General features: G+C 42.0%; 1 protein-coding gene across 1 annotated transcript; it reads right to left on the bottom strand.

Annotated features, from left to right (window-relative positions):
* Positions 1-706: 706 nt before the first annotated feature.
* col1a1a (collagen, type I, alpha 1a) lies at positions 707-18,763 on the bottom strand. Its single transcript, XM_085351303.1, has 49 exons — positions 18,505-18,763; positions 16,497-16,688; positions 16,217-16,239; positions 16,082-16,117; positions 14,942-15,034; positions 13,291-13,359; positions 13,163-13,207; positions 12,752-12,805; positions 12,612-12,665; positions 12,422-12,475; positions 12,271-12,324; positions 12,108-12,161; positions 11,309-11,353; positions 11,151-11,204; positions 11,011-11,055; positions 10,846-10,899; positions 10,244-10,342; positions 10,010-10,054; positions 9,783-9,881; positions 9,486-9,539; positions 9,281-9,388; positions 8,666-8,719; positions 8,452-8,550; positions 8,304-8,357; positions 8,114-8,212; positions 7,967-8,020; positions 7,822-7,875; positions 7,558-7,665; positions 7,425-7,469; positions 6,344-6,442; positions 6,141-6,248; positions 5,677-5,838; positions 5,518-5,571; positions 5,306-5,413; positions 5,136-5,189; positions 4,806-4,859; positions 4,555-4,716; positions 4,267-4,374; positions 3,907-4,014; positions 3,549-3,602; positions 3,056-3,163; positions 2,879-2,932; positions 2,677-2,784; positions 2,516-2,569; positions 2,316-2,423; positions 1,872-2,151; positions 1,591-1,781; positions 1,056-1,298; positions 707-913 (listed from the first exon to the last, which is right to left on the bottom strand). Exons 1-49 carry the CDS (start codon positions 18,584-18,586, stop codon positions 767-769), a joined length of 4,344 nt encoding a protein of 1,447 aa, XP_085207429.1. The 5' UTR covers positions 18,587-18,763; the 3' UTR covers positions 707-766.
* Positions 18,764-24,329: the final 5,566 nt, after the last annotated feature.

Genomic DNA, 24,329 nt, shown 5'->3' with positions numbered 1-24,329 from the left:
TGTGGCTTTTCTTTAGGAAAAAAAGGGAGACATAGAGAGGAATAAACATGAAAGAGACCACAACAACAAACAAATCACAACAGCTACAACATCAGCAGGTGAGGAAGGAACAACTCTTGAGGAGGCGTTGTCTAGGGGCAGGTGGAAAAAGGGGAAGGGCAGAACAACAGAGACAAACATGGCTGTCAGTTTCACCGTTTATTCATCAACACCTGAAACGTGGTACAAAGCAATTGGGTTCTGTCTGTTGGGACTGTCCTTTCATTCCTCTCACCGCAGAGGTGTATAAAAATACAAAAGTCACCTGTGTCTGTTTCTGTAAACTCCAGAGAGGCCGGGTTTGGCCGCATGATGAGGGGAAGTCAATTTTCTTTTACACTTTACAGAGGCATATATTATTTTCTTGTTGCCAGTGAAACAAAATGTCTTCTCTACAGGATCCTTGGTGTTGGTGATGGCAAAAACAAACAAAAAAAAGTCAGAAACAAAAAAAAAGTAGTGGTCCCAAATGCGACGATGCAGATGCCTCTACACCACCGCCATCTTGTTCTCGTCGAAGTGCAGGTTTTAGGCAAAGCGGACCATCGGAGCAACGGCCAAATGGAAACTTGTAGAACGAAGGGTCAGATTTTTCAGAAAAATGGCATCGGGAGAATGATTTGTTGGGGGCATTTTTTTTGCTTTTGCTTTAGAGAGAGATGACTGCTAGAAAAAAATTAAACACACACACGCACACAACAACAATTTCAAGTCCAGATTTCTCTTTTTACAAGAAACAGACAGGTCCAACTTCAAAGCCAAACTCTTGGTCTGGAGCACCAACGTCCATAGGAGCGATGTCAATGATGGGCAGGCGAGATGTTTTCGATGTCTTGTAGTCAATGACTGTCTTGCCCCATGTACCGGTGTGTGACTGGAAGGAGAGACAACGAAAATCAGAATTAGGGTTCATATTCAGAACAGTGCTGATTAGAACCTCTAGCCTCTAACCCGTCTCAATCTCTGTTAACTTTGAATAATTAACATATTGAGTTTAATGTAAAAGGTTTCCTCACCGTGCATCCATCCTCGAGGACGCTGTAGGTGAAGCGGCTGTTGCCCTCGGCTCTGATCTCAATCTCGTTGGAGCCCTGGAGGAGGAGGGCCTTCTTGAGGTTGCCAGCGGCAGCATCCATGTAGGCGACGCTGTTCTTGCAGTGGTAGGTAATGTTCTGGGATGCCTCAGTGGACATGAGACGCAGGAAGGTCATCTGGATGTTGACATCCTCTGGCAGAGAGCCCTCACTGCCATACTCGAACTGCACAAGACAGTGAATAGGGGATAGATTACTGACTGTGATGGGCAAAGGTGTGATGGTGTTGAAAAAGACTGGGTAAAGACAAAGTGGGAAGAAGTGGAGATGGGTAGAGAGGAGTAGAAGAGGAACCTAAGCAGACATTTAGGAAAGTGGGTAAGAGAAATGAACTCAAGCTGCAGAAAATCACAATAGAACTGCAGATAAGAGAAATATGGAAATTGACAGAAGAAGAAACTATAAAGAAGAATAGAAGAAGAGAGAACAGGTAGGTTCTATAAATTAGGACGCTTACCTGGAAGCCGTCATTCATAGCCTCTCCGAACCAGACGTGCTTCTTCTCCTTGATGTTCTTGCTGATGTACCAGTTCTTCTGGGCAACCTCACGCTGAGTTGGGGATATGCAGGTCTCGCCGGTCTCCATGTTGCAGTAGACCTTGATGGCGTCCTGAGTGCAGCCCTGATCAGGGTCAATCCAGTACTCACCTGCAAAACACAAACAACTTCAAAACTCCGCTAGGCCTACATCTGACTGCCCTTGGACTAGCTCTCCTGTCACTGTATTGAACTGCTCACCGCTCTTCCAGTCAGGATGGCACATCTTGAGGTCCCTGCAGGTTCTTGCTGGGTTCTTGCGGGTTCCGTCAGGGCTGCGGATCTGCTCAATCTGCTGGCTCAGGCTCTTCAGGGTGCTATCAACCTCCAGATCACGGTCACGGAGAACGTTAGCATCATCAGCACGGTACATGCGGAAGGGATCAGGAGCCTTCTCCTGAGGCTGGACCATGAAGCCAAGGTCAAATCCACCACCAGGGGCACCAGGTGCTCCAGGAGGTCCAGGAGGTCCAGGAGGACCCTGCAGAAGGAGAAGGGTAAAGAAAAAGTGTGGGTTGGTTAGTTCATTAGTAATGTGCTGCTTTTATCAAAATGTAACCCTCAAAAACCCTAGGTATAAAGGTACAACGTGGCACAACTTAAGTAAACAGCTGAATGTAAAGAAGGTTAGCTTGTTAGACTTACAGCAGGTCCCATCTCTCCAGAACGTCCACGAGGTCCAGGAGGTCCAGTGGGTCCAGGCAGACCGCTCATACCATCCTTACCAGCAGAACCAGCAGCTCCTGAAGGACCCTACAGATACCAGGAAATTTCAAATGTCAGTATCTGAAAATAAACTAGGTAAAGCTGAAACTACACAACTGCTCCAGACTAAGTTAACTTACTCTAGGTCCAGCGGGTCCAGCAGCACCAGCGGGTCCAGACTCTCCAGAAGGTCCCTATGGGTGCACAAAAGAAGACAATCAGTTTAAAACTAAGTTTACTGGTGTATGGCATTACTTTCTTTGACTATAGTATATGCAGACTCAAGCATAAACTATCATACAGCAGGTCCGGGAGGTCCCTGCATGCCAGTGAATCCTCTGTGTCCCTTCATGCCTCTCTCTCCAGCCTCTCCAGCCTCTCCCTTGTCACCACGAAGTCCAGTAGCCCCCTGTCATAAGGAAAAATGACAGACATCATTTGGTTTAACCTTCCTTGCATGCTCTTCCATCCAGTGTAGTTTTGCAACCAATATTGTTACTTACAGCAGGGCCACGAGGTCCAGCAGGGCCAGCAGCGCCGGCAGGGCCAGCAGGTCCCTGGAAAAAAGGAAAAAAAAAAAAAGTTTTACGTGGAGACAGGGTTGCAGTGACTTACAGCCTTGTCTTTGACTGGCATGACATACCAAGCTGAAACATTAATGAAGCAGATTTGTCACTCACAGTCTCTCCACGGTCACCAGTCTTTCCAGCAGGGCCGACAGGTCCAGGGGCGCCAGGAGGACCAGGGGCACCAGAGGCTCCGGCAGGGCCACTCTCTCCACGGTCTCCCTAAAGGAAAAATAAAAACTAGGTTATCACTAGCTTCAAACAGTGTATCTGACTACATTTGCCCGTTAAGCTTTATGTTAAAAATTCTAGTAGTGTATGAATATGTATGAACATGCTGAACACACATATATATCCTCCAGGGTGGGATTCACAAATCATGGCAGTACTCACAGAAAGTGTGACTTCTTCCTCTGGTTGCCATTTTAGAAGTTGTGGATGATGGCTAATAGGTAAGCTTTAGGCTAGATAACTTGTGATGCTACACAAATTATTTAGTTGCATGTTAACATGTTAGCATGCTAACTTGTAGGCTGCCAACATACTTGGCGCTATGGAACAAAAAATAAGATAGCTGTGTGCTGTTGGTGAGGTCAGCTTATCTTACCTTGGGTCCAGGGGCTCCATCACGACCAGCTGCGCCCTCGTTACCAGGGGTTCCCTTAAACACAGGCACAGAGCAAGTTAAGCTTAACAAAAACCTTCAGAACTGACTTCACTGAAAGTTTGTTGAAAAATTTTAAAATTTATATGGCTGAATGCATAACGAGATGTGTCAGAAATAGTGTTTATAGCAAAATACTGTCACGCAAAAAGTTCTATTAGGAATATAGCAGTCACTAGATGCAACTACATGTTCATGAGCATATAATTGGCCCTTCAATGGGCTTCACAGTTGGTTGGGTAGGGTAACCAAAGGGAGAGCCACCCCTTGGCTCTCCACTTGCTCTAGTGGGACTTTATACCTCACGTCCAGACTCTCCAGGGGCTCCGGCCAGGCCAGGGGGTCCCATGGGTCCGGGAGGTCCACGCTCACCGTTTGGACCACCAGGGCCTTGCTTTCCAGGCTCTCCCTATTAGTGCAACAATTGCAGTCAGTCCAGTTATATTAACCTCATTCATATTTCTAACTGACTGAGACTGGTCTGTCTTATTTTTTGCTTAGCTAAATGAGAATTAAATGTTATTGTTTTGTGTCTTTTAGAAGTAGATAGACTTTTCTCTTGATTTAGAATCATGTAACTTGATGTTCTGGATTTATCAGATCCACTGAACATTTTTAAATTTTTGAAATTCTGGGTTTTAGAATACCAATAGGAACTTACAAGAGCTCCGGGAAGTCCAGGGAAACCTCTCTCGCCTCTCTGTCCAGGCAGACCAACAATACCACGCTGTCCAGCAATACCCTGAGGTCCAGGAATACCAGAACTACCCTGTGAAAGACAGACAGAAAGTAGTTAGACACTGAGACACAGGTAGCAGAAACTGTGCAGTCAGTGAAAGGATGGAAATTAAATTTAATGATATTGCTGAAAGAAGATTATTGAAGGCTATGGTTTATTATAAATTGTGTCACAGCATTTTAGAATGTACTGAAAGTTGATATAACTTACGGGAGCACCATCAGCACCAGGGCTACCCTTCTCTCCAGGAGATCCTGGGGGTCCAGCAGCACCCAACTCACCAGGGCGACCAGCAGGTCCAGTCTCACCACGGTTTCCTTTGGGTCCCTCCTTGCCAGCTGGTCCAGGAGCTCCGGGAGGTCCAGCGTTACCCTGTGGGGAGGACAGGGAGAATTGAAAATAATTCCAGGAAAACACATAGATTTTGCGCACTGTGTCAGAAACACCTAAGAAAAACTTACAGCGGGGCCGGGAGGTCCAACTCTGCCAGCAGCACCAGGGAAGCCAGTAGCACCCTAGGGAGATCGAGGCCAATTAGCTAACTCAGGCTGCAAAAATACTGCATCAAGTCAGTAAAAAACAAACAAACAAAAAACAGACATGTATCAAACAATGGATTTGATGGTGGTACGTGTTTGGAAAATAAATAAAATCTTTCACTACTTTCTTTCCTTTTTTAAATTTTCTTTGCCCAGTTTTATGAAGTATTGCCAGTTTGGCTAGAGGTACTGTCACCTCTAAGCTAATGTCAGAAATGTAAGTTGCTTGGGAAAGTAGGAAGAGTGACTTACAGGAGGTCCAGCAGGTCCACGGGCTCCCTTAGGGCCAGTGTTTCCAACGGGACCCTGAAAGGCAACAGCATAGTGTCAAAGAAACAGCAGCACACAATGTGGTCACATGTATGTCTAAATAGCTGTAATTTGTGAACTGGGATATGCTGGGAGTATGTTATTGTGTAAACCTGAGGTCCTGCAGCACCAGTGGGTCCAGCAGGTCCGGGAGGACCAGAATCTCCCTTAGCACCATTATCTCCAGGCTCTCCCTTAGCACCAAGCTGTCCATCAGCACCCTAGAGTGGATTGGTGGTTGTGAAGAAAAAGCCAAATAGTTTTTTAGTAACTTCTGTGTTAGAGTAAGAAAAATAGCGTGGACACTATTGTAGAATTTACTTACAGGAGGTCCAGCGAATCCAGCAGGTCCAGGTGGTCCGGCCTCACCACGCTCACCCTAAGATGTAGGTAGACGAATCAGAATGAATTCGAACATTCAAAGATTAACACACTTAAAAACTTTAAATTAAACATTATCTGTAGCAGACACAGCAGTGCTTACAGGGGGTCCACGGGCTCCAGAAGGTCCAACAGGTCCTTGGGCACCAGACTCTCCCTTGTCTCCTGGGGAGCCAGCAGGTCCAGGAAGTCCAATTGGTCCAGTCAAACCACGAGGACCATCCTTACCTCCTGTTCCATCAGCACCCTTAGGTCCTTGGTCACCCTGTGTGTTTGAAAGGAAAAAAGATGTTGGTAATAAGACGAACATTCACATAGTATATCAGGTCTTACAATGCTGGGGTCATTTGCTAAGTCACCGTAAAGCCCATCAGCGATTACACTGGGCATTTGCATCCCAATTGTGTCGTAATGACAATAAAATGGATGGACATATAGTAGAAACACTGATCAGTGTTTGTTGGATTGCTAAAGTAAATCTCACCTAGGATAGCAGTCTACAATGGCAGTGACCGCCAATGTACTATCCGAATACTAAGAGTAATAGGACTACAGAAGGCAACTCACTCTGTTTCCTCTCAGTCCTGGAAGACCAGCGGCACCGCGCTCACCAGGCATTCCCTGCAGTCCAGGAGGACCCTGAGCACCAGGAGTACCAGGGGCTCCAGCATCTCCCTGAGGAAGAGATGTTCAGAATAGTGAAATATGTGCAATTTAGTCAATCTACTCACAACTGAGAACTTCTTAGTTTTTATATAAGATGTGTTCACCTTAGCACCATCATTTCCAGAGGCTCCTGGGGATCCACGGGCACCAGCAGGTCCAACTGGCCCAGGTGCACCACGCTCACCAGGGAATCCTCTATCGCCCTGAGGAGAAGAGTAGGTTGGAATGAGTTTATTGGATGGTTTGTTGAAACCATGAGAACTAGATCTGCTATATAGACCTCAATAGACCTCAATACTCGAAATGTGCAATTCATACACTTGTATTTTTATTTTTTATTCCTATTTATTCTATTTATCCCCTTCGTATATTTTATTTATATTGTCTCTGTATTTATATATGTGTGTGTGTGTGTGTGTGTGTGTGTGTGTGTGTGTATATATATATATATATATATATATATATATATATATATATATATATATATATATATATATATATAATATTCTGTAACTCTGAAACTTCTGTCGGTGCTGTGCTTTTTGGAAATCGAATTTCCCAGAGGAACCCACCCGAGGGATTAATAAAGTTCTATCTAATCTAATCTAATCTAATCTAATCTAATATCAGTTCTAGTTGGATGATATTCCCCAAAGGGAGGTTCATATGTGAGGTGAAGCTTTCATCATAATTTATCTGTTCATTTATGAATGACAGGGTAAAACAGAATGTCTGATCAACACGAAGCGCTACTTTGTAAATGGCAGTGCAAGGGTTTTCCTCCTGTGACCATATCGACACTGGTATGGTACCTTTGTTTTGTTTACAGGTAATGTGAGTTGAAGCTAGTGATAGCATCTGCATAGTTGCTATCACTATTAATGATACAGTAGCTTGTTAGCAATCCTAATATTGAAAGTAGCTGGCTAGTTAGCAGGCTAAAAGTTGTTTTCCAGGTCTAACATCGAGCATTTTGGACAAGAATCCACTTTAAAGAATAAAAAAGCAGTTATAAGCTGCTAGTAATAACTTTAATGTGTTTGAACAAGCTAGTTAGCAACTTAGGAAGTTGTTTTCTACACCATGTAGGATTTTGGACAAAGAACTAATGAATATATTTAATTATATTTAAACCACAATTAGAGTCTTATCTAACTGTGAAAATTATGAGGATATGTGACTTACTCTAGCTCCAGCAGGTCCTGGGGCTCCAGCTTCGCCAGGTACACCCTAAAAGGAAAAACAGAAATACAGGAATAAGCACTTTTATTCACTGGAAATGATGCTGTTCCAGTCATAGTTCCGCTTCAATCAGTACCTGCTCTCCGGGCTTGCCACTCTCACCAATGGCTCCCTGGGGTCCTGGGAGACCCTGGAATCCAGGAGATCCAGCAGGTCCCTGCTCTCCTCTCTCACCAGCAGGACCCTTAAGATGAGCAGAGAGGGAGAGTCAGCAACGGTGGCAGTAATGCATTGAGTAGATGTGACTTATTCTTGCAGCTATGTAGCTTTCAGTAGAGAGACATCAACACAAACTTGGGTGCTAATATCGAAGTGTAGCCAGTTAGTGTTGTTTACTTACAGCAGGTCCAGAGGGGCCCTGTGCGCCAACATCACCATCCTTTCCAGGTGCACCCTGGGTAGAGAGATAGAAGGCTTTCACACACACAATCCTACCATTGATGATAGATAACAAGAAAGAAAACAGCAGAATATTGAGCACTCACAACAGGTCCAGTAGGTCCCATGGTTCCTCTCTCACCGGGCTTTCCAGCCTCACCCTATAGACAAAAAAACACGGAGACCATATTTTAGATGCCCACTATTACTAAGCATGATTAAATATAATGTATAGATGTTGTAACGCTACTCACAGCAGCACCCTTGGGTCCGGGGAATCCCATGACTCCAGGCTGGCCTCTATTTCCACCAGGGCCAGGAGGCCCAGGGCGGCCATCTTGTCCGGGGGCTCCCTGTTAAGGAAGATTAAGCATGTTAAGGGTTTTGCTATTTCTTGACATAAATTATAAGAACTAGGGTTAACTATACTGCATACAAACTTACAGAAGGTCCCATCTTGCCATCAGGTCCAGGGTTGCCGGGGCTGCCAGTCATTCCCTACAAAGCAGAGGTCAGAGGTCAGAGGAGGGACTGGGTATAATGAATAAATGATGCTGCGGAGAATTATTTGACAGACAGTATGCTATCCCACCTTAGCTCCGGGCAGACCAGGCTCACCAGTGCGGCCAGACTCACCAGTGGCACCTTTAGCTCCAACAAGACCGGGGGCACCACGCTCACCATTGGCACCCTAAGAAGAAAATAAGAATGGTGGAAATTCAAAAATTAGTTAAACCAAAATTGTGGAAGCCTGCGGGCGGAATTAAGGTTTATATCTGTTGTATGTATGTGTGCATTTTCCTTACTTTGGGTCCAGCAGGGCCATCAGAACCAGGGAAACCACGACCACCAGGGGCACCCTGTAAAGACAATCAAACATGTCCTGCTTAGCTCTGAACAGTAAAAAGTGTTTAAACAGAAATGTGTTCAAACTGTAGGTTTAAAATTGAACACCCTGTATCATGCATACAGTCGAATTCCATCAGAGAGATCCGGGCCTCAGGTCTCTGGCATCATTTTTAACTTAAATTAACATCCAAAAGACTTAATGCTTTTAACCAATGAAATGAATGTTTCTATCTTAGTACTAGCACCACTCAGTATGTCCATATCTGTAATACTCTTGGTCAAATGTTTTGGGAACATTTTGAACCTCACTCAGTAGTTTGGTTACATCATGATTAAGAGCCCAATGGTGTTTATTATGTTTTCATTCCAAGCAGAGATTAATCTGCTTTTTCAGTCAAACTAACCTTTGTAATGTTTACAGCTGCACACAAGTAATCTCAATCATTTAGATTTGACCATCAGTATAAAGATTTCAGTCTTTTGTCCTTTGTGTTGAAACACCACTAGAGGTCCCTCTGCCATCATTTTACAGATTAGGGTACGGATAAAGTGGAATCCAGTGAGATGCATACTCTCTCTCCAGGGCCGCCACGGGCTCCTGCAGCACCAGGCTCTCCTCTGGCTCCTCTCTTGCCCTCCTCACCAGGAGGTCCAGGGGGTCCCTGAACTCCTGAAACACCCTGTAGAAGAGCAATGTAACATGCAATGTGGCATAAGAGGCTGATACACACATAATTTTAGTGCAGTGTGCTCTGTCATGATCTATGGTGAACTCACAGCCTCTCCCTTGGCACCAGGCTCTCCCTTGGATCCTGGGGCACCAGCCTCACCCTATGGGACACAAACAAACAAGAAAACATAAAATTAAACAAACTACAAACTAGGGAGAAATTACTATTATTTGGATAAATCTAAAAGAAAAATAATTTCAGCAAACAACAAATGCCCAAAACAAATCTCTAACTTTTGTTTTTATCTCTGTAGGTTGTAACTGTCAAAGTATTCACACAAAACATACAAGTTTAAATTTTGGGTGATTTTGCTTTTTTTTGGATCTAAGAGATCTTTACTTACAGTGTTGCCCTTGGGTCCGGGGGCACCAGCAGCACCCTGAGGTCCTGGGGGTCCACGGGGTCCGGGGAAACCAGGAGCTCCAGCAACTCCAGCAGCACCCTGTAGGTGGCAGCACACAACAATACAGTCATTTAATGTCATGCTGTAGAAAAAGTGATGACTATCTGTAGCTTTAGTAAAAATAAGAAAGTATTAAAAATAGAGTAAATTTGTTTAAAGATACTCACAGGTACTCCCTTAGCTCCAGCGGCTCCATCAGCTCCAGGGTTTCCCTGAGAGGAGAAGGAAGGAAGTTTATTTATTGTCCCAGAAGGCAGAATTATTTTTAATTTCTTTTAACAATTTAAATGATAATGTAAATTGTTTTATTTTGCCTTGAATCAGATTCTAGTGGCCTATTTTTTGTGGCCCATTTGTTGTTGTTTTCATCAAGGATCTTTATTACAGTCACTCATACTTACGGAAGGTCCAGCTGGGCCAGCAGGTCCGGGGTTTCCGGCCTCACCACGAGCTCCACCAGGGCCCTCGGGTCCACGAGCACCCTGAGCTCCAGCATCACCCTGGGGAGAAAGAAAAGATTATTTAGTAATACAAACAGCTTGGTGGTGGAAGACAAAAAAAAAAAGATAAAATTGTCGGCATAAACAGAAGATTTGTTTTAGAGAAAACACTCAACATCTAACCTCAGCCAAAAAGAACCCCACAGCTTCAGCTATGACCCAGTTCCACATGCACAGACAATTACTGTGAATTTCTATCATAAGCTTTAAAATATACTGAGAACTCTGCAAAAAATAAAAATAAAAATAGCGCCCATCCATCTAATTTCTTAATAGTTACTGTTTATACTCAAACAGTAGTGGGAGCTCAGATGTTTTTTATGACCTGCATTCTACATGTCAGGTGTACGTGTTGGCTACCTACATGCTTCAGAAAATAAATTCTTCAAAGTCGGCACAGTAAAAACACAACTAAGAGAGGAGAGGAAATAGATTATACTGCGTTTCAGAAGAAAAATGGATAGCACTGAGGATTACTGGAGCGGGTCAGGAGCAGTTTATACCTTGGCTCCAGGGCCACCGGGGAATCCAGGGGGTCCAGCGGGGCCAGTGGGACCCTGAGAAGAACAAAAACACAGATACTCAGATATACATAGTGCATCTTTTTGGGTCAGTGCTAACAAAGCTGAGATTTTAAGAACTGAAGCTTTGGACAATGAAAGACTTACAGGAGGTCCAGCAGCACCAGCAGCGCCATCGTTACCACGAGCTCCCTGCAGGTCAAAGACAAACGTGAGTGGTCGACTGGTTTCTCAATTCACTAATAAATTGATTTCACTAGCTGCAACTATGTAATGTATGGACTCACAGCAGCTCCAGTAGCACCAGCACGGCCTCTCTCACCAGGCAGACCGCGAGGTCCCTGAGATAGACAAAGACAGTGTCAGTTAGCCAAAATCAGTTGTGGAGAGAAGAAACTATACTACTATAATTATGTAGCAGAGATGGGGTGCTTGTTTTACTCACCATAGCACCAGGGGTTCCATTCTCACCAGGGGTGCCAGCCTCTCCCTAAATGGACAGAAACACATGGGCCGGCGAGAAGATTAGAATCATTGATTAAACTCTAGAAACTTTATCAAACTTTCAGAAATTATGCTCGTCAATGCAGCATTTAGCCAATCAAGCTGCTATAACTAAAAAGTAGCCAGTGACTGCTAATGTAACTTGCTAGTGTTTAAATGGTTGATACTACTGCTTTTTGTAGCATTATTGTAGCCACAGCTTTTACTGTCCACACTGATACTCAAACTGTTAGCTGTTAATAGAAGTAGTATTTAGCTTTAGGTTAAAATATGTTGTATGACCAACTTGTCGGTGGAGTGGTAGGTGAAGAAAATACACTGGTTATAATGGAGGAAATGCTGAAACTGTTTTAATGATTTTTCTGCATCTATGGGTTAATTTTTTCAGTGTGTCTTTAAACACTAAACGGTACTCATTTGAGAACCATATTGATAGTTCTGCCAGAGATCTCTTCCTGTTAAAAGGGAGTTGTGATATGGTGCTGTCTATAATTACAATTAAATGCGATTAATTTTATTGTACTTCAAATTCTGGCACTAGTGCTCCCACCACCAGGACCACTATGAGTTAGATATCAGTGCCAATATTACAACTACTTTTCAATTACTACTGTCATTTATAGCACTGCTACGATTACAGCTACTCAACACTGCACTATAAGTGAAGTAGCCCACCTGTGGGTGACTTTTTTCTACAACTTATGTGGTGAGAACAAGTGTTATAACAAAGGGAGGGGCACCTTGGGTCCAGCGGGGCCACTGTCTCCCTTGGCACCATCCAGGCCACTGAATCCCTACACAGAATAAGAGACATGCAAAGATGAAGTTTCCAGCCACGACTTTCAACATTTTTTATTTTGAGTTGAATATGAGTTGAATGGGGTGGCACAAGTTCTGACTCACTCTATGTCCCTTGATGCCAGGCAGACCTGGGGTTCCTGGGAAACCACGAGCTCCCTGGGAAAAAAAAAACAAAAAAACAAGGAGGTGACAAAAGTTATTATCTCAGCTCTGTTTTTGTTTTACATATCGGTGGTAAGAATCAGCAACTTACCTGAGGGCCAGAAGGTCCACGCTCACCGGGGCGACCTGGTTTGCCAGACTCACCCTGAGAGAAAGAGAGTTGGGGAGATGGGGACGAAATGATGTCTCAAGACATTCCTCAGTCTCTTTTTTAATATAATATCTACCTATATATATATATAGGTAGATGAACTGATATGATATCAATCCAGTGCACTTACATCCTCGCCGTTCTTTCCAGGGGGGCCGGCAGCTCCACGGGGACCCATGGCACCCTGAAGCGAAAATCAAACATAAGGTGAGAGTGTTAACATCACAGCAAAGTGCAACGTGCATTTGTTTCCCTGTCCTGAATACTCACAGGAGATCCAGGCTCTCCAGCCTCACCAGGGGGGCCAGTGAATCCCTGAGGTCCCTATAGTTGGTAACAAACACAAACACCATCACTACACCAAATATGTTGATGCTACTCACTTTTTCAACACACTGTAAGCAGCAGTTTGTTAATTTTTCAAATTTTTTTTCAAGAAAATAAAAGGTGTTTTTGCAGCCTAACAGTAATCAATATCAATACTACTTCCTAATAGTAATCAATCAGAAAAAAACACAGTCTTTGTGTTATTTCAACAAATAACAAATTTCCCACGTGTGGGACTAATAAAGGTTATCTTGTCTTATTTGCAGCAGAAAAAGGAAGGACTGGATTCATGCCAGCTAGCATTCCAGGTTTCAGTTTTTAACCTAAGCATAGAAACCCCCATCATATACTCACGCTAGATCCAGGAGGTCCAGGAGGTCCACGGGGTCCCATTGGGCCCTATAAATCCAACAGAGAAAAGCTCAGATGCTGCGCATGGAAATATTTTGAATATAGTGTATTTAAATACATATGTAACCTACCATGGGTCCAGGCACAGGCATGGCAGGAGATTTGTCATCGTAGCCACCAGACATCTGAGGGGAGAAGTTCTGGAAAAAAATAAACACAGACATGTTAATCTCACAAAAATACCAAAATGATTGTTTTTATGATGAAAAAATATTAAATTCCATCTGTGTTGTGACATGACATAGGCTACATGTTAGCTATGATGCATTTCAAATCTCAACACTAAATGTACTTTTTCCAGTTGAATAGAATCACTGATTCTGGATCATCTGAGCCATAGTCCAAATTAAATATCTAAATCTTGCATAGTTGTGTCATGTTCCATCAAGTATAGTTGTCTGTTGTTTCTTTTACCATGCACTTCCCCACTGCATAATTTTTTCATATTTCCAAATAAAAGCAAACACAATAACAAAACTGCAGCAGCAGATTTGATGATATGGAATCTCAATGCTAATGCCACTCATAACAATCCAGTTCTAAAATGAGCAGTGCGTATCAAGTCATTGACCTTTGACCTCAACAGTAGTATTTAAAGGTGTCTCTGGAGGATACATACTGTATAATGTAGATAGGGAACATTCTGTCTGAAGTCAAACATATGTTAATGGTGACTGCCAAGTCTCTAATTGTCCAGCTTAACGTGGACCATTGGCATAGAAGTATGTCACTGATAATGTATACACAGGGAAGACTGTAGGAGTTTACTGAACTGTGGTTACATGGAGTGAATGCTGAAGTATGTTAATAGATGTTAAAGTCCTGAATCATGGAAAATTTGACGCTGATATTTAACCATATCTAAAACAGCATCATGCTAACCCTCGGTAAAGTTATACATGTTATCCACGCTATAGTTATTACTTTAGCATACACATATGTAGTCGAAGTTATTGGCAAACTGAAACATAGAATATTTAATTAGAAGTTGATTCTACAAAAGTATGGACTCATGTTTAAGCAAGATACAGAAATGCAAATTAGCTTTGAATGTTAACTAAGTATCTCATTAAAGAATATGAGTGTGACAGTGTGTTCTCTTAATATTTTAGCACAGAGGCAAATGGTAAAATGAATCAGCAAATAATAAATTATATTTTGTTACTATTTAAAATATTTTCAATCAATATTTTTGGTATATTAGCAGTCATGTCAACAACAGGCTGCACAGAGGCATGAAGATATGCAGTGCTAGCCTAGCATGTGGAACAATGATCCTGTAGCAGAATTCAGTCTTTGGAGATGTCAGATCAGATTTCTAAATCAGACCTGGAGTCAGTGGGTATATTAGAATGTAAATAAACCTCTAAAATTAAAAATGGTAGCTTAGCAAACTCTAACTTTCTAAAGTTTGTCCACTTCCAGAATATTGTCTGCTTTCCATTCAAAAGGAAATGAGGCGTCGTTCCATCCTTAGTAATGACTTCTTGACCTTCTGATCAGAGACACTGTGCCAAACTCCAGACACAGCTCATCACACTAATATCACATCACATTTGGGCTTCAGCTTTGACAGTTGACTTTTTCCGCTCTAGCTGCAGCACGATTAACACGCTGTCAATCATTTGCATACATTAAACGACATAGTTACGTTACTAACTGACCGGCCACTATTGACCTTTAATGAGTGAAATACAGAATAACTAAAATTCAACAACTTACTCCACCAAGGCCAGGGGGTCCAGGTGGGCCAGGAGGTCCAGGCAGTCCAGGCTGGCCAGGCATACCATCTCTACCAGGGGGACCAGCAGGACCCTGTAGATAGAGGAAATCAGGGTCATACTCAAGAAGGTCACTTGGATTAAAAGTTCTGATGTCCACAGTCCAATACTCTAAGACAGAAAACTGATTTGTTAAACCATTAATCATGTGCATTTTCTGTGATCTGGCCTTATCATTGAAGACATGTTTGGTTAATATTTGATTCCATGTTTGTGTCTTCAAAGGCTTTTAAATCATTAAAGGTGCAGTTTACTTTGAGGCTGACTATGAGTCTAACCAGGAACAGTCACCTGTTTGTCACCATCATGCTCGGTAGCCAAAATAGCACCACGAAATACATTATTATTACACTATTAAATGCACTCTTAAAAACAACACAGCTGGTCCACAGAGCCTCTTTTACAGTCTAAGATTCAACTTGTAAAGTGACCAATGAAGGTTCAATCAAATCCAATCCAAATAAATAATCAGAAGTCATAATTCCCTCCTAAGATTGCGCCAATTTAAATGAATGTAGCTCCACTGTTGAAAATCATGGATAAAGAAGTTGTTTTTTTCATTGATAAAAACCAAATCCTTATATAGGTAATAATATTTCTCCATGATAATATTTGGTTTGATTTTGAAATGTAAGCCAAGTCATGCTGCTCTGCAGGATTTAACCTGACCTCATCATGTTTTGTGTGAGGTAAAAAAAACAGACTTAAACTATCAAAATTGGATGTAACAAAGGACAACCAGTGCCCTAGGGTGACATTTAAAAACACAAATCAAAAACTACAGTTTACAGAAACTTTACATGTAAGATACTGTTTTCTCCCACCTCACTGCATGAAGATGGGTAAATGGTTTTAGATTAAGTATGATGTGTAATGAAAGCTAAAAGCAGTTTGCAGTTTCACTGCATTTCAAAGTCATCTGAGTCACGTTTCCACATCTGCCTGATTTAAAACACATGGAGCTACATTCTATCAGTGTAACTGATCAGCTCCAGCAAAAACAGTGACAGATCTTGAGCTCACCACACAACCAAAAGTTACTCCACAAGTAAAACAAGGAAAGAAGAGGGTGTGAACCTACCCTGTCTCCCTTGGGTCCACGAGCTCCCACGGTTCCCTGTGGTGAAAAGAAGAAAACAGTGTGTTCAATGTGTATCTGATCTCATGGGAGTTGTACAAACTTATTTACAAGTGTCAGTGGAAAATGTATATTTACCTCAGTCTGAGGCTCCTGGAAGCCTGCAGAGAGCAAACAGGTTTGGCATTAACAGATGAAAGCACCCAGAAAAGCTCATAATAATGCTTTAAGTGTTCAAACAGAAACTAATTTTTTTTTTTTCAAAGACAGTGTCTCACTCACACCAGTAACTCTTGGCATGTCATTGAGGACAGATGATGGATTCGTGTCATGGGGGCAGTTTAAATGAGAACATGTGATGTGCAAAAACTGTTTTGTGTATCTGTGCTTTGTCCAGAGAGAGATGCAGTTATTATACCGTCATCGGGGCAGATGGGGCAGCACTCGTCGTGGGGGATGATGGGGTTGGGGCAGTCCGTTGTATCCTCGCAGATGACCTCATCGCACATCACCGTGCCACTGTCGCACACACAGATCTGACATGGCTCCGGCTTCCACACATCCCGGTCTGCAAACACCTGGCCGTCCAGAGTGCAGCTTTTGCCCGTGCCTGAGGGGGGCGACACAGAGGGAGAGGGACGGTAAGAGACAGGTGAGCTACCTGAACGCACATGCAGACTCAGTATCTACACTGGTGGGAGTCCAGGTAAAACTAGGGCAGGAAACTAAAGTGCTTTAATTATGAAGCTAAAAATAAATTGTGAAAAAACCCTGAATATGTGGATCATTTTCTCAAATTAAAAAATTTGATTTGTTCTCAAATTTAGTCAGACTGATTAACTGAGATGAGAATTTTGAATTACAGTGAAAAAATAGTTTCAATAAAACACTTTTTTGGAGAAAAATGTTAGAAAAAGATAGATTGCTAAACTGGTGTAAAATCTACGTGTGAAACAGGAAATAATGACAGCAGCAACATAAATACACAAAGCTTAGCGGTGATAAAGACGTGGACAGGAACTGGGGGGCTTTGGAATCAGACCGGAACAGGTCAGAGGTGACAGAGAGGGCACCAGTGTGCCGTGTCTGTCTGCAGGTCACGCCATCATTGCACACACAGACACTGATTAAATGGGATTTAATCTCCCTGTACATCAACTCAAAGTCATATTTTCCACCCCGACACTGTGGCGGCTGCATTTGATTCTCAGCAAAACTCAAACTGGGACTCTGCTCAGAGTGCTTTTAAATCTTCCAGCGTACCAAAGTGCTGAGCTCAGAGGGGAAAAGCAGAAGCGCCAGGAGAACTGCAGACTGTAGGCTTGGCAGTGACTGGTGGAAACACTCCACATGTGGATGCAATTAGAGAAGAAAAAAAAAGAGTGGAAAGAAAAGAGGGGGAGGAGATGGCACGGGGGGACGTGGCGGCCAGATGTGTCTGGCAGTGCTGAGAGCAGCCTCTGGGTGGCGTTGTGAGATCGTTCAGAGGGCCAGAAAACATCTGCTTTTTATGCACAGCTGAGTCCTTTCCAAAAGAAGAGGAACATCTGGAAAAACCGAGTTTCGCCTCCTGGGCTCTTGTTTCCAGAGCTGAACTGCTTTTCCTTTGTCTTCTCAGAGGAGAATACTGGTTGTTCTAAGCACCAGCAGAGGCATCCGCTTCCCTCTGACCTCTCTTTCTGTGCAAAATGATCTCTTCAAAAGTCCACCTGAGCTTTTGTGGGCTCTAAAGCTGAAAGCTGGCTCAGGCTGTGGAGGTCAAATACTCCGGCAGACAAGACTACGCCTGCTCCTCTCCTCCTCCGCTCCCTGTTTTCTTCCTACTCTCCCTCTCAGTCACCTGTCCAACTCAGCACTTGGCCTCAGGCTGCAAATTCCCTGTCACATCAATCAGGCCTGTGAGAGGCTTCGCCTTCTGGCTCATATCTCGTGGAAACCATTTTTTGAATGGGTACAGGTGACGCAGGTAGTCGTGTCAAACTGATAAAATGCCACAGGATTAGGGTTAGGCATTTGAATGCTCCAATTTTGGGGTAAAGGGAGGTTCAAACCTATGCAGCTGGATAACCCTCGCCTGGAGGAGAGAATGGAAAACTTGCAGCAACTCGCTCTGCATGCATGGTGGGGAGGTGGGGGTTGGAGAGACTTAGACAAACACAAGGAGAGGGAGAGACAGGGGCCTTCTTGAGATGCCCAATGCATTACACACACCCTGCTTTATCTGTCTATCTGTCTGGAGACAATAGAGCACAACAAAGCAAACTTAATTCTACTTAAAACTTTTCCTTTCTCCTCTTCTCTAAGATCTCAGAAGCCGTCCAGCCACGTAGAGAAAATCCACTTTCCAAACCCAGTAAAGAAAAAAATGCAATAAAGTAAAAGGGGAAAAAGTCTGAGAAGCTCCAGTAAACAGTGATGAAACTTACGGTCGTCCTCGCCCTGCGCTCTGACCAGAAGCACTGCTGCGCTGAGCAGCAGCGCCAGCCGCAAATCCACAAAGCTGAACATGTCTAGATGCCACTAGACATGTAGACTCTTTGAGGCAAGAGAGGAAAAAAAGTTGGGGATGTTTCTTTCTGCTACACTCCACTCATACACGGGTGTTTGGGGCAGGATCCACTCGTCTGTTCACAATCCTCCTGACCCCAGCAGAAAACTCCCTACTGCCTACACTGACTTTCCACAAGGGTTTTTATATGGGAGCCTCAAGAACTGGGAGGTACCGGAGACTGGACCGACTGTAGGGACGCACCCTCATTACCCCGTTGCTGCTTCTGCTCACGTTTAGGGAAGACAAGAATGGACGACTCCTTCAAAGGAAAAAAAAAAAAAACAGCGAGAAAGAAGAAGGGAAAAACAGAAGGTCCCTCCTTCCATGCCTCCACACCAGAAGGGTTATAGTTTGGATCAGAAGAGGAAGGAGCAGGAGGGGAGGGGGGCTGAGCAGGAGGAAACCTGATCCATAAGAGCATCGGACGGTTGGAGGAGGATCTCCTGCAACAGGCATGGGTTTAATCCAGAATTTATTCCTGGTTGTGGTCCACTCCCTGATTCGCTTTGATTTGAGCTAAAGCTAAGACTGTTTAGATTCAGTTTTCTGGGTTTTTTTCACAATCTGATGTCTCAGAATCTATCAGTTTTAGTCCAGTTTTACATCTTGTAGTTCTGGTTTGAGTTGGGGTTTTGGTAGTAGATTTGAGCCAGTTGTTTCAGCTTAACAGAGTGTTTTTATAGTTTTATCTGTTTGAGTGTTAACATGTCCTGAACATGGCTGCAGCCTCACAGACACTTGCCTCAGGCTGTATGTGTATCTTCTGCTTTAGTTTCTAAATTTCGTTGTGATCAGCGTGCAGGTTTCATGTCAGGTTTGGAAAAATTGTTCAAAGAACTGTATAATAACATGCTCCATGTTTAGAACTATTTCAATTCAGTTCAGTTTGATTCTATCAGATTCCATTTAATTTAATTCAATTTCAGTTTATACAGTGCCAAATCACAACAGCAGTGGCCTCAATATGCTTTATACTCTAAAGTAACATAGAAAATGCCAACAATCAGACAACCTCCTATGAGCAAGAACTTGGTGACAGCGGAAAGAAAAGCTCTTTTTACAGGAAGAAACCTCCAGCAGAATCAGAGAGGGCCAGACATCTGCTGTGACCAGTTGGGGTGAGGGGGAGGAAGACATTTACACTGGAACATAGATCATCACACTGACAAAGTCCACCTAATGACTTATTTTAATACAGTATGCATGTGTGTAAAAAGAGAAATCTGCCTTTCACAAGTCCACAAACTATACTGCAGAACTAAAAGACTGGAGTGTCCCAGTAAAGCTCACTTGTGACAGTCCATGGATCACAATCAATAAATAACCAAAAGAATCTGCTGAAAGTCGATGACGGAAGGGATTTGTTTTCTGTTATAGGATTATAAGTGACACAAGAAAAGTTAGCATTTGTAGAACTGTGTCATTGTTTTTGATCACCTGATTCAGGTCTGATGGAAATACATTCAGAACATTACCGAGCATAGTGGCTAATATGTTAAAACTATCGCCTCCTGGATTCACACTCGGGTAGGTAGACCTGTTCTATATGGGGTTTGCATGTTTGGTTTCTCCTAACTTTGGAATACATGCTTACGTCAGTAAGCCCAGGAAACTTTAGTAAAGAGATTGTTAATTTCAAACACTTCACATGTCATCCTGTTTATTTCACAATTTTTTGGGGCCTTTTTCCTTATCAAATTCACAGAACACATGTAAAATATAGAGGTAGCTTCTGGGTTTGTAAAGGGAATTAACAGCGGAAATGTCCTAAACATGCATTATTTCTAATAGCCAGCAGAGGGTGACTCCTCTGACTAAAAACAGAAATTTGACTATATAAAAGCTCAGACCCTAGTAAACTGTTTCCTCGGGAGTTTTTAATTCTGATAGCTATTGTTAAATCTTGCTGAGTACAACAAAATGTTTGTTTTGTAAATTACGACCCCGATTATAGTAAAAAGGACAATAAAGGTGGATGACCTTAAGGGTGGCCAAAATCATAAATTGCTAGCTACGATTGTGCCGTTTCGCATGTTAATGGTAGCTTATGAGGCCCAAAGCAGAGATAAAGAATGGGCTGCAGAGGTTGGTTCAGTATACGTCATCATAACTCAACACACTCTGATTTTCCATTTTAAAAAGTAGATACTGTAGGTCCGTCAATCAGTCCTGTGATTACTTTTTACTTTTGTGTCAAAAAACATGAAACCATGGGACATATGTCCAGAGCAGAAACTCTCTGGTGGTCGTTATAGTCTAAACTTTGTGTATGCGCCCACTGTATGATTATTAGAGCCTCTTTTACACCTGTTCTGGGAAGACAGAAAATCATTTACTTTGGGGAAGGTTATTTTAAAAACCTGCTTTAACAAGATTGATTGTGCAGTTTTATTCCCCTTAGAATTCTGGTGGGTCCTTCATCACCACAGTAGAAACAGAAACGCTGAACAACACTTTTGTAAACAAATGCACAATAATTTTTTCTGCAACTGTGAGTGTTCTTATTCTTCTTCAGCATGTACGGATAGACTAGACCACTCATGCTGTCCCCTTCAGTTCTGGATGAACTGGAGCCTCAGTACATAAAAAGGGTACCATGTGTAATAATTGTCACTTTATGAGATAATAGTAATCTTGTGTAACATTTACGCTTAGAAATGTGTTAAATCATATCACCATGGTCAATGTAAAAAAAACAAAAAACAAAAACCCGACAGGTTTTGAGAAAAACAAATACATAAGTCATTTTGAGATGCTCTGAAGTTAGAAATTTAGGACTTGATAAGAACTGAACCCTTAAAGAGACAATTTACCTGCAAACTTGAAAAAAACAACAAAAAACCCAAACATTCTAATTATGTCTGAAAGTGTTAGAAAGACTACTAAGATCTACTTGAATCATCATACTATGTATTTGATATTTTAACTTGTGTTCCATAAGGATGGAACAATCAAATGACAGATTAAATAACAGATGACTGTTAAAAAAATAGCATATGACTGAACCAGATGTTAGCATTTTTGGAGTGAGCAGCTGCAGTGGGCTAAAACTGCCTCTGTTTAGAAATACCTGCACAATTGTGGGGTTTGCACAGATTATGATTGTTATCGGCTCTAAATAATAAGAGCCCTTTTTTGCTGTTGAATTCCCCCCCCAGTACAAATACAGGTTTATATAGAAGGTTCTCTGCCCCCCCCCCCCAACAGTATTCTGTGTGCAGCGCCGGCCCGACTGCAGGTGAGCTGTAATTAAGCAGAAAGCAGACATTATGGAGCAGATGAGCTGTGGGGAGACACACAGTAGCTTTCTGCCATCTGATCCACCAGCATCAGACACGTTGCACAGTCTGAAGCTGGCCAAGCAAGCCTCTAATTCACTCCTCCTCCTCTCTCTCTCTCTCTCTCTCTCTCACACACACACACACTGCAGATACCTTCATATTATCCATGTGTCTGCCTGTTCGTTTTTTTTTTTTACAGGGAGGATGGAATGCAATCTGTCTTTCAGGAAGAACAGAGAGGGAGAAAAGAATAAAAGGGAGGAAAGCGCCACCTCATCATTCCCCGGCTCGACCTCCAGCTCTGACTGAATCCTCAGAGTTTCACAAACTCGCACATACACACATTTGCAAGAGTTTGCATTTGCTCCCATCTCTAATGAAAAAACCCATCGCCCTCCTTTCAGCAGCACACCTCAAAGTTTGACTTGAGGTTACACATTGAAAGATTAAGTTTAGATTTTGAGAATATGTATTTTTGGCTCTTAGCAAAGTCACTGCCTCAGTAAGTACTTTTTGTCATAAGGGTATCAATTTTACTAAGTTCAAGTTTAGACATGATTTCAGGTATTTGTATATCAAGAGTTTAATATAAAAGTATCACAGATTTATAATGACACCTTTGACGTACCTTTCAAACACACTTGATATGATATGTACTGCAGCAATATGCTTTATGTTACTAATAGTAATAATGCCATTCCTTCTTTAAACTATGGTAAACTGCTGTACTTTCTTGCTGATTACAATCCTCAAAGCCTTCTCAAGTATAAATGGAAAATGTGTTTTAATTAATTGAACAAATTTAATATAGCATGCTATGTGAATAGGTGACTTTAGCACAAGCCAAGAAGCCAGTCTGCTGATATGCTGCTGGTTGCTTCATATTTACTGTACCAACTTGAGAGTGGTGTCACCTTTCTACTGGGAGCAAGAACGTGGAATATTTCAAAAAATCTCATCTTAAGAAATAAAAATGAACTAAAAAATTAGAAAAAAATAAATAAAAACTATCGTTGTATTGTCTTATACTGTATCATATCTCTTCAGTGTATATCAGTCTGGCCCTTTAATGATAAACTCTAAAGTCAGAAGCAGGCCAGAAATACACTTAACTATCAAAGTCTAGTAATGTACCAAAGCAAAATAACGAACACATGCTTAGATGGGAGGACAGCATAGCAACACAGCTAAAATACTCTTGCTGAAGAGGATTTTCTTAATTAAACACTCACCCATGGAAACAAAAAGGATCCCGGACAGCCCCCCATTTACTTTACACAATTTCTGTGGCTGCAAAAAACAAAACAAAACAAACAAACAAAAAAACCCAACTAAAAACAAGGTTGCAAAGACAGTAGGGATTTTAGAAGGGTAAAACATAGGTTGTTTTTTTTTCTCAAAATGGTCCATATTGTTTTGTTTTAGTAAAAAGTCTAAAAATGAGACTGCTACTTACTTTACAATATCATTGTACTACATGGTGTGCAGGGTCTCTAGTCTAGATAGCTTTAGTTGATTTATTTACTGACTATGAGAAATGAACACAACACTTCTCTTGAATGTGAACAGTTTTAACCAGCATCAAAGATTTGTTGAAAGCCAAGACACACTGATGACTAGCCAAGCTATAGCATAGTTGATTAGCCGTAGCAAAATAACTCTTTAGAAGTTGAATAAAACTATATTCTCTATGTAGACGACAGAGGTGAACATTTAGCTAAGTCTTAAGATACAGATTTGTATTATTTCTTACAATTTTACTTTTCTTATCCGGCATATAAATTCTTGAACATGCACAAGCCAGTATACTAGTAAAAACATTGAATCTGCCAAACATGAATTAAAAAAAAAAAGCACAAGATGTTGTTGCTAAACACAGCAATAAGAAATGAAAAAACCTTCTGTGATGTTTGGAATGAAATGGCAGCATACGCATCTGAAACATTCAGTAAAACTGAATTTAGAAAAGATATAATTGAAGGTTTTGCAGTTTAAAGCAGTCCGAATTAAAGATATGGAATGGGATTTCTTTTAACAGCTCCTTCATGCACGCCCTTGTCCCCTACCAACAGGGTCATGCTGGTCAAAATGCAACACAATAAACCATCAAAACGTGCGTGTTTTTCCTGTTGTTTTCTCAGCCAAAAAGTAATGTGACCTAAATTATAGAGTGCATAATCATGTACATTTCCCCCCCGTAAGAATGTACATAAAGGCTTTGATTCCCAAAAGTCATTCCTTGCAGACATTGCATGCACAGAACTCTGGTAATTAGTTGTAAGTTGATTGGCTGGTTTCAAAAAGTCTATGTTTACCATCTTTCGAGTGTCAGGTCAGTACAATAGTAGGTTTGACCCCAGAGACAAAAAAGCCCATTCATATGAGTGCAATGTAATTAAAGAACATTGTGAAGCTATAT

Source organism: Diplotaxodon limnothrissa, linkage group LG4, assembly GCF_057381915.1.
Source record: "Diplotaxodon limnothrissa isolate DT_005_m linkage group LG4, D_limnothrissa_male_GT1.1, whole genome shotgun sequence".
NCBI lineage: Eukaryota > Metazoa > Chordata > Actinopteri > Cichliformes > Cichlidae > Diplotaxodon > Diplotaxodon limnothrissa.
The sequence above is the reverse complement of the archived record's forward strand: the minus strand, read 5'-3'. Positions and strand labels throughout refer to the sequence as shown.

Coding starts and splice junctions, on each gene's coding strand:
- col1a1a (XM_085351303.1), bottom strand. CDS start 18,586: ATGTTCAGCTTTGTGGATTTGCGGCTGGCGCTGCTGCTCAGCGCAGCA. Junction 4,860..5,135: donor GTGGACCTGCTGGACCTCCT/GTAAGTCACTCT, acceptor CGATCTCCCTAG/GGTGCTACTGGCTTCCCTGG. Junction 2,424..2,515: donor CTGGACCCGCTGGACCTAGA/GTAAGTTAACTT, acceptor TGGTATCTGTAG/GGTCCTTCAGGAGCTGCTGG.